The sequence below is a fragment of the Malaya genurostris genome, chromosome 2 (genome assembly GCF_030247185.1).
Source record: "Malaya genurostris strain Urasoe2022 chromosome 2, Malgen_1.1, whole genome shotgun sequence".
Lineage (NCBI taxonomy): Eukaryota > Metazoa > Arthropoda > Insecta > Diptera > Culicidae > Malaya > Malaya genurostris.
The window spans coordinates 162,147,392-162,157,536 of NC_080571.1; the positions used below are offsets into that span (position 1 = coordinate 162,147,392).

Consider the following 10,145-nt stretch of genomic DNA (forward strand, 5'->3'; position numbering starts at 1 on the left):
CACACTTCCTTGCGCTAACTGTAAACTTAAATGGAATCCCACGCCTTATTTCTATTGTACCAGACGGAATAATTTGCTGTCAACGAGCTGATGTTTATGCCTATTCATTCGAATTTGTTAAGTGTCGGCGACTGAGACAGAAAAATAGATTTAGCAAAACGTAAAGCGTTTGAAACAAAGTAAGCGAAACTTCAAATGACTATGTCTGATTTTGCGTATTAATCGATTATTAGGTATTTGATTAATAAGAGTAGTCGATTAGTGTAATCGATTACTATTAGGCATTATATTCACGCTTACACTGATAAAAATATGGGATGTAAAATTATATGAAATACACTACCATTCGCGCTTACTGTTCATTAAATGAAAATCATGTGAATGACAAATACATTTTAATAAACATAACTTTATATTTTCATGTGAAATACCATTGAATGTTACTACAGTAAACGGAATGAATCTTCATTGATGTGACATGAACTTTATGTATGATGATTTGCATTTGAATATGTTTCCATACGAATTTGTAATGGATTGTTTTGAAATGCATAAAAAAATTAATTTGAATTGTATCAGAATAAAAAATTTATTTCATGTGTTCCACAATTGTGATATATTGGGCTAATCTTGAATTTAAAAATAATTCATGTTTAATATGAACATGAAGGATACGCATTTTGATTAGTGTGCACAGAAGCAGTTCTAATATAAAAACTAAACAATCTGCTCGTCTGCTTGTATGCACAGTAATCAACAAAAATGTTGAATGTTTCTAATTTGAATTTTATTGAATTACATGTTCTTCATACATTTATACATTACATGATCATATTCATTAATTACATTTCGCTGATGTCATCTACATAGTTGTACTTTTTTCGATAATATACTTTATTTTTAATAGAATGCACTGTTATTGGGGAACCGTCAAAATCTTTTAAAGGAAGCACTTTGAAAAGTTCAATACGTCGTATGACTTCGAAAGCAAGAAAATGTTCATCAAACTGACCACATTCCCACAACTGGCAAACAATATAAATGTTATCTGTGATTTTTAAAATCTCAACGATTTCTAACAATTCAGTCACGCAATTCAATGTAGTCGTAAGATATAAACCATTTCTGTATCTTGTGCCGTATATTTTGCAAGAATATGTAGAAAAGATATTATCAGAATCAATATTTATGCAGTTACTCATGACCAGATTTTTGAAATATGATCTATTTTTAAAAATAATATGCTCAAACGATGTTTCGAAATCACTTTTGAAGAAATTATTATTGTAAGCATCGTGAGAAAATTGTAAACAAGCCTTAACACAAATCGTATAGCAAATGTTTTTTCTGGACGATGTGACATGAGCATATTGCTTGAAAATTTTATGCTTGGCTTCCTGTCTAAAAGTCATCATTTTTGAGATTGGTCCACTTTTCAAAATGACAGAAGCGTAATGTACAGAAAAATGATGTTTAGGTTTCAGAACCTCTCCGAAAATTTCTTGATAAAGCAAGTTATGTTTGTGTACACATGCTTTCAATTTTTCAATATCCGATAGAGAAAACGACGGAGCCAATACTAACTCTACCAGTACTACTAATAATTTTGCGTATTCCCATACAGGATCACCAAATGGGACGAAAGGGCCTACTATAAACGTGAAATAGTAACAAAAAGTACGCATTTCACTAGCCGTTGTTCTAAATCTAATGGTTTTTTTCTTGTTAACTGAATCATACACATAATCAAAATCAGGCATTCGTGCTAGTGACTCTTCAATTGCATGCTTACTAATTGCTCTGCGACTAGCATTTAGCTGCGAGATTGTCAAAAAGCTCTTACTAAATACAATGTAATTCAACACATTAGTAAAACCATATTTCAGAATACCATTACTAAAATAATCGTGCATAGCATCTACTGTCTGATTTAGTATTACGTGGAAAGAAGGTAGTTTATTAAATTCAGATTCTCCTTTTATCCCAGTGCATTTCAAATCATTAATCTTTACATCCTCTTCATAATTTTCGATTGTGCGAAGTTCAACGATATATTCGTCGCAATCATGCTCCATTAAGTCTCTATGCCGCTTACAAAATCTACAGTAAAAATTCGCATTAAAGCTATTCGAAAACATAAGCATTGTGTGGATGCCTAAATTATCTCCTTGAACTAGTACTAAAACAAATTTAACCATACGTGTTTGACCCTCCGTTGTTATCTCTACGCCATTTTCTTCAATTCTCTTGAATTTATCGACTATGCTAGCAATTAACGCATTGACTCCTAGTTTACTGATTGTCACTTTTTTCATTACGCCAGCTACAAATATGTTTGACAGTTTACTCGAATACTCAATAGGTGTCGTTAAACAGGTATAGTACATCCCGCAAACTACATCTCTTTTGTTGTGGGAGCTTAAATTATCATTAATCTCGAACTCGTCAGTGTAAAAAGACAATGGTAGCACTGTATCATGCGGATATTTCATTTTGACTCTTTTCCATGTTGAACCGTTAACGAAATTCGATATTCTGCCTGACTTTTCTAGTTCACACATGTATTGCACTGTCTTATTGAATACATTGTACGATTCAAAGTATGTTTTCAACTGAAATTCTATATCTGTAATAGCTGTATAATGTGTTTTCATTTCATCGGTTTTCAATTGATGTATGATAGGCGGTTTATATAAGTTATTCATTTCTAAGTAGCTGATAAATTTATAGTCGCTGTCAATACTATCAAACGAATGTACTAATTTTTCTATAAAATTTTGCAGTTCAAGTGCTGATTCGTCGTTTTCAAATAATATTGGTAACTTCCTTAAACAGTTAGCTATATTTGTGTGTATCTCTTGCACATTTGCTACAATACTTTTTACATCAGACCTTGTCAAATTGTTCCTTTTATGTAAATTCAACAAAAAATTCAATATAATTGATGGAACGGTTTCATCGGCCAAGTGCGAGCTATTTACGTCGTGTTCATTCGTGTTTTTCATGCTTTCATTCGAATGACATGTCAAATAATGATTTACGTCAGCGTTTATAAAGGATTTCTCACAACAGATTGGCGAGTGATCGATGAATTTGTGATTAAAAACATGGCGCTTGAACGAGTAAAATTTTAGAAAAACTAGATCACAACTATTATATGTACATGTAATGCGGTAGTTATTCGGAATGCGATGCTCGTTTTTTAAATGTTCGATATATGTTGTAGCTACATTGAAGCACCTCGTACATGCTCCTACAAAACAATTTATTTTAGGTGTAGCAGGTGTCTGAGAGTAACTCCAACTCCTTGATGCTTGCATTACACTCGGGTCATCGAATCTCTGTAAGATATAGAAAGAAAAATGATATGTTGTTACTTTGAATTTTTGTTTCTGAAAATATTTCGGTTATTATTCACTTTTTATCAGCTGCTAATTCTAGACGAGAATTAATTCTTATACGAGATAAAAGAAAAACCACTTTTTTGTTGTATAAATTCCATGCGAGCAGCGAATTATCCGGAATTTCTTGTAAAATGAAGTTTAATAGGTGAGTATTATACATATACAAAACCATAAAATGAGCATTAGGTGAAAGTTTAATTTCCTTGCATGGCACAACTACTTCAATCAACTCCTAAAACAAAACTTGGTTATATGAAAGAGAATTTCATTTGTAACATATTTTCTTAGTACTATGATATTTGAATAGCTTTTGGTTCACTGATACACCGATTATGAATGAAAAAGTATGCCATATTATTGCTGGAATCATGTCAAGTGTCGTACAATCCGAAATTTTATTAATCAAGACAATTTTTCTTGTTTAGGTATGCTTGCAATTTTTGAACGGATGCATATTTTTCCGGGCGTTTCATATCGTATATATAAACAGATATAAATAACCAGACAAGATTCGATATTCTAGAATGCTTTAGTCCCAAAACGGCCGTGAATTTAATCATAACATCGACAGCTCTTGCAACAGTTGGTAGCGTATAGTAAATGTTGTCATAGTAAACTCTAAACACACCAGTGAGGTTTTTGCAGTTTTTTCCAAAAAAAATTAACTTTGGTGAAACAGGAAGTCCAAAATCCTGATAGCGCTTGTAAACTGCGTACAATTTTATGTTGGCATCTTTATCAGAAGCGGCAAATAATATAGACTCCTCCAATGCAGTAACAACTGTTGGTTTGTAATTGCCGGTCACTTTATGCGGATGCAGCACACAATTCAGCAGCTGTATGAGTGCGCAAAATCTCGCATCTGAAAAAATAAATAATAAATTTAGTACAACAATAAGTGTAGAGATAACGTTATATTATATATTCACTAAAGTTAAATGATAATCAACTTAGGAATCCAACAACAATTACGACACATGGGCAAACGGTACAAGAATTCAAAATATCAGCATAACTTCGTGAGAATCTAACCGGCAGTATAAACAATAACATTAGTTGGTGAAAATAACAATAACCTGGAGCTTGAACCACTGGAGCAGTTATCCAACGGAATCAGTCTAGATTTAACCATTGTAGCAAATAGTCATAAGTAGTGATAAGTTCGTGATAGAAATAAAATAATGTTTTAAAAAGTAATTTAGTGTAGCAAAATAATTAACTCCAATTCATTCAAAGTGTCTGTTGATCTAATATCTATTTTTTTCTATTTCAAAATTTGATTTTCGAAATGGATTTATTCAGCATAACATTTTGTAAAATTATTCTTAAGGGAAAGTACTACGAGCATAATACAATATAATACCTTCATTCAAATTTGTGTCGCGAAGACATTCTCGTAATTCATAAAAGAAATCACTGGTAATTTTCTGTTCAATATATCCATGAATAGAATTGATCACTTTCGACCATTTAGTCATACCATCACTATCTCCAAGTCTCATCAATTGAAAATCGATGTCAATCTATAAAAGAAAAGAAATTTTACATATAAATGTCTTATAAAAATCACGTTTTATTTTATTTACCAGCTGATAACCAAACTCTGAAGTAATTAGTTTCCATAAATCGATTTGAATCAGTTTTTCAATGGCCATAGGCTTAGCGATAAATGTTTTACGGGCGGAAAAACTGTCAGTCCACTTGTCAATTACTGTAGACCACGGTAAATAATTATGCGTAAGCCATCTAAGGGCTTCACCAACACTGTTCTGAATATTTTCAGTATCATTGTCGCACTGGTGATTTGATTTGAACCGTTTTGAATATTCATTTTCTTCTCTTATTCGTTTTCTTTGCTTCGTTTTGATTGTGTTAATTTTATTATATATTTTACCACCCGGATTTTTTTTGTCACCCCCTTTTGGTAAGTAATAGGACTCCTTTAATAATTAGATTAGCTTAAAAAATAATTGTGTGGACAAAAGCAAAAGTAGAAAAAGTACCTCATTTTCGTACTTGAATAGTGTTTCGATAGCTCGTGTATATAATTTCAAATCCGAATCATGGAGTTTGCTCCTATTTGAAATATTCAGTTTGCTCCTATTTGAGATATTCAGCGACAATTTGGGCCAACTCCAACTGTCTGCGGTCGGATAATTGTCCCAGAGTTGCACTTTTCAATATTTCTTGCCCAAGTAAAGTTTGTTTTAAAATGCGATGTAGGACTTGCGAATTGAAGGTTTCGTTACTAGAGACATCCAAATCATTTTCTTGGTTTGAATCAAAACCTTGTTTGTCGCAAATGACTTCAATTAATGAATCCTTGGAGGAGAAATATAGAAAGAATTATTTGTTTAATTTGCACAGTACATTTCAATTTTATGTATTTGTAAACAAGGAACCTTTCAAAAAGAATAACAATCGAGAATCTATAATAGGTAACCCAAACTACAAAGCTGAGCACGATAACTGAACTAAGAATAGGTAATCATATAACGAAATTACTATAATTATTGTTATTATTATTATCATCATTATTATTTTATATATTTTTTTTCCAATATTAATTATATTATCATCAGCATTATTATTTCTATTTTAATCATTATTAATATTACTATCAACATCATCATTGTTAGTATTCGTATCATCCTTAGTATTGGTATTTTATATTAATGTTTTTATTATTAAATTTAAACGAATGTTTTATAAATTATAATTACATAGAGAATTTATTGAATTAAAAAATGAATTTTGTGATGCATATCGATAGAGATTAAAAGCCATACTATCCAGAACTACGGTTTATTTTATCGTTGTGTATCTCCGTGAATGTTTATGTGAGAATAGAAACTTTATGTACAAATTTGATGTATTACAAAAAAGTCTATGGCATTTTTAAGTGGTCTGCCGCTTTATCAGTTACCAACATATTGCAAATACAGGGAGTAAACATTCTAAAGTATGAACCAACTAATAAACCAAACAAGCCAGCACAAACCATCATGACTTTTATAGGGCGGTCAAACCCACACAGTCTCTCCAAATTTTTCACAAATCTACTAAATCTTTTTTGATACGAGTCGGAATTCGACAAAGTTTAGAGTGACAGATACATAATCCAACAGATTTCAACACTTATGCAAACGAAGAAACAAAACCCACGAATTTAATTAAAATAGTTTATGTTTCGTAACAGGTTTCGTAATCATATGAACAAAAGTAATGATTTATTGTGGCTGTATGAGCATGTTTCTATATGAATTTTCAGTTGTAAAAGCATCCAATGTCAACCGGGAAAGCGATATATTGTTCCAAATTTTTTCGAAGAACACAACAACATACGAATATATTCATTCATATTCATTTAAAATATTTCTTATTACAATGTATCGCGAACTCACATAATTCATAAACAATTCCTTTGCGAGTACTTATTAACTCGTTAGTATCCGCTGCATATGTTTAACAAATGCTGTTTGAACATTTTCATTCAAGTATTTAAAAACTCAGGTGAGTTCAATTATCGGGGATAAATGAACGGATTACAATAATTTAATTACCTGACTGTTTCGACTTGATAATGAACCGTAATTTGCCTTGTTAGCACTTACAAGTGCTACAGATCCAGATTGAAACTCTTTCGAAGCATTGTGATCAATGGATGAATCAAGCTGAAGAGAAAATATTTAAAATTGAGTTGTACAGTAACGTCTAGTCATCGTAATTAGCAAGACAAAATTGATGACATGCCTAGTGTGAATACAGTTGTTTTATCTGTAAATGCCATTGTTTATAATCACGTACCTTGTGTACACGTGTCCATGAATCAATCATTTCAAGTTGAACTTCTTTCAGCGGAGAGGAGCGCGACGTAGCTGTTTCAATAGCTTTTTCTGAATCAGCACAAATGTATTCAGATGTTTCTTTGAGGATAGAATATTGAGGTTGCTGAAATAAGTAGTTTTTGTTAAAACTCGTTTACGAAAAAGTAAAACAAAGAGAAACAAGAATCGACATTTCGAAAATCATCTTAATCTAAGACAACTCTAAAGGGCTCAATAAAGCAGGTTTATTAACTAACTGGAAGAATGCCATTGTGCTTCGAAAACATCCACATATTATCACCCGGGTTAATAATTTCGATCGATTCGGATCGAAAGTGAAATTTACAATGAAACACAGGAAGGAAATTTGACTTTTGATCAAATTATAAAACGCTGGTGTTCCAATTACGATCTAAGTGTAATCAAATCAAAAGTTACTTGTGATTCATTTCGGCCTGTTCCTGTGCTTATAAACTGTATAATTGCTGGAGCATCGTTTTCGGTGATTCCATACTCTGAAAAAAAATGGCTTTATAAATCCCAATATTTTCGCAAAACCTCTTGTACTTACGAATTAGAACATTTCGAACGGCATCCGGGATAAAAAATTGATCTTGCGCGTCCATAGCGGATTTTTTTTTTGGCAGTTACACGGTCAAAACAAGTTTATATAGATTTCGTGTGTGAATCACACGGAATGCACTGAATAAAATTTATGGTTCAAATTAGAGTATGTTTCTGATGAAAACGATAAGATTTCGAATATGAACTGATATCATTAAAATATTATATAGCATTAATTATAGCTCCATATGGAACCCAACGATAAGTTATTGACAATTGAATGGAAATACATACGAATTTCATAACAAACTAACACATCCTATTCATGTGACGAAACTTATAAATCTAGCCCATCATCTTTTTTCAGTGTACTTGTGGCTACCCAGTGAGTGAATCGAAAGTACTCATTTTCAACAACTGTGAACAGATGTCAAAAAATGAGTAGAATTTAAAACTGTCACTGTGTCAAAGTAACTTAACCGCGCCATCCGATATTTTCAAGTTTTTCCGGATGGATAAAATTAAAAGTGTTATATACAGCGAGTCGTGTGAGGCTCTAGCTGGTAAGTAAAATACATAAAAAATGCATTTTTACATTATGCAATAAAAATACATTTGAACTACGAATAGATTTCAAACGTCCCGTTGGTGGTTGCTTGGTGGATTGATGCCGAGAGAAGCAGAACTGTTCCGGATACATTGAATTAAACCTATTTCACATGTGGGTATTGCAATAAAACGTAGTTATTTCTTAAAAATTTGATCTTCCACATATTTACAAATGTCAACAAAAGAAAGTAAATTCTACTCAAATTTTGCGAAAAGCATATTTACCCAAAATTGCGTAATACTCACTGTACTCAATTTTGGGTAGGTGTAGTTTTTACGAAATTGAGTGACTTTTGACTCAATTTTGGGTAGCCACAAGTAAGCGTGTTGAGCAATTTGACGTCTCTATTACTCACACCGATGCAGAGTGCGCAGATCTATTCATATACGAAATTACAATGTGTGCAAGCCGAAGTCAAAGTTTGTTGTGGGTTCAATTTTACACTGGAGTAAAATATTTTTGACTCATAATCATACACTGCGAAAAATGCATATAGAATTTCGTAAGCTATGAACTAATGAACCAAGTAGAAGACAGTTCCATTACGTGATATAGAGTTTCATGAACGATTTTATACCTTTCTCAACCGTTCTCTTGGCAATGCAGTGTTTTTTATTGCATATATGTCTTCAATAATTGGCGAGATGTCGCTCGACAAAATTCACTGGATTATTTCGACATACTCACACTAGCATTAACCTTTCAACTGCTGAGAATAGCCACACCAACACATTCGCACGTGGATTGGACTATTATTCTAAACAGAATCAGAGCTGCCAAATGAAAATCTGTGTTGAATATCAAATCTTTACCATTAGGGCATATTCAGGAGTGTTCTAGTTCTAGATGCATAATTTATGTCAGTTTTAAAATTTAAATCTAGAAATTATAACAAAATAATCTGGCAGCCCTAGTAACGTTTTATCTGTGTTTCAAATATAGAAAAAATAGAACGGCAGTGTATACCAGTTTTAAATTTGACAGTAGAACTGGTCGAATAAATAAAACTAATACGGATTGCTGGGGATACGTTTGTTTCAGTTTCATTTACATTATAGACCACCCATATGAATCTTGCAGCTGCTGAATTTGCTCTTAGTGTATCATACAGTAAAAAAATATGAGAAAATGTGGTTGAAATGTCTAGAAAATTCAATAATATCTATGATCAAACGGATGTAAAAATATATGAACATTGTAACCGTGGGCAGAATAGATCAAAAATCATTATTTAATTTGAAATTCGTATTTCCTTGAATTATGACAGATGACACTGCTACTCTCATAATAGCAACCTTTAGGCTTAGGCTGCAAACAGAGTGAGCGCGAGAAGCTGAGTCGAGCTTGGTGCTGACCTAAGCAGGAAACGTACTTACAGCAAAACAGAAGAACCCTGTCAGACTACTAGTATCATTCTCGCTTCTGATTTGCCAAAGTTAGTCACCAGCTCGACTTCGCTTCTCACGCCCACCATGTCTGCAGCCTAAGGCTAAACGTTATCTACTGAGGCTGTGAACCATTTCGCGGTTAACTTCAATTTTAGGATGGTTTTTTTTCAGTGTAGGAAAATAACTATCGATCTGTCAAAAATAACCATGCTCTCGAACAAAATTATTTTTGACAACATCAAAATAACCATAGCCATAGCCAGATTTCAAGTTCAAATTACCCGTGAAATGGTTCACAGCCTAACTGAATCTCGATTAATTGATTGCTATTAATAGGTTAGTTCAATTAAGT

General features: G+C 32.5%; 1 protein-coding gene across 4 annotated transcripts; it reads right to left on the reverse strand.

Annotated features, from left to right (window-relative positions):
* Positions 1-807: 807 nt before the first annotated feature.
* Positions 808-8,029, reverse strand: LOC131431581 (uncharacterized). Of its 4 annotated transcripts, XM_058597392.1 has the most exons (7): positions 7,803-8,029; positions 7,670-7,746; positions 7,212-7,355; positions 6,968-7,078; positions 4,768-4,927; positions 4,033-4,266; positions 3,200-3,341 (listed from the first exon to the last, which is right to left on the reverse strand). In XM_058597392.1, exons 1-7 carry the CDS (start codon positions 7,855-7,857, stop codon positions 3,331-3,333), a joined length of 792 nt encoding a protein of 263 aa, XP_058453375.1. In that variant the 5' UTR covers positions 7,858-8,029; the 3' UTR covers positions 3,200-3,330. The 4 variants fall into 4 exon arrangements, with proteins under 4 accessions (XP_058453372.1, XP_058453373.1, XP_058453374.1 ...); XM_058597389.1 differs by lacking the exons at positions 4,033-4,266; positions 4,768-4,927 and having other exon boundaries at positions 808-3,341; XM_058597390.1 differs by lacking the exons at positions 4,033-4,266; positions 4,768-4,927; positions 7,212-7,355 and having other exon boundaries at positions 808-3,341; positions 7,803-8,028.
* Positions 8,030-10,145: the final 2,116 nt, after the last annotated feature.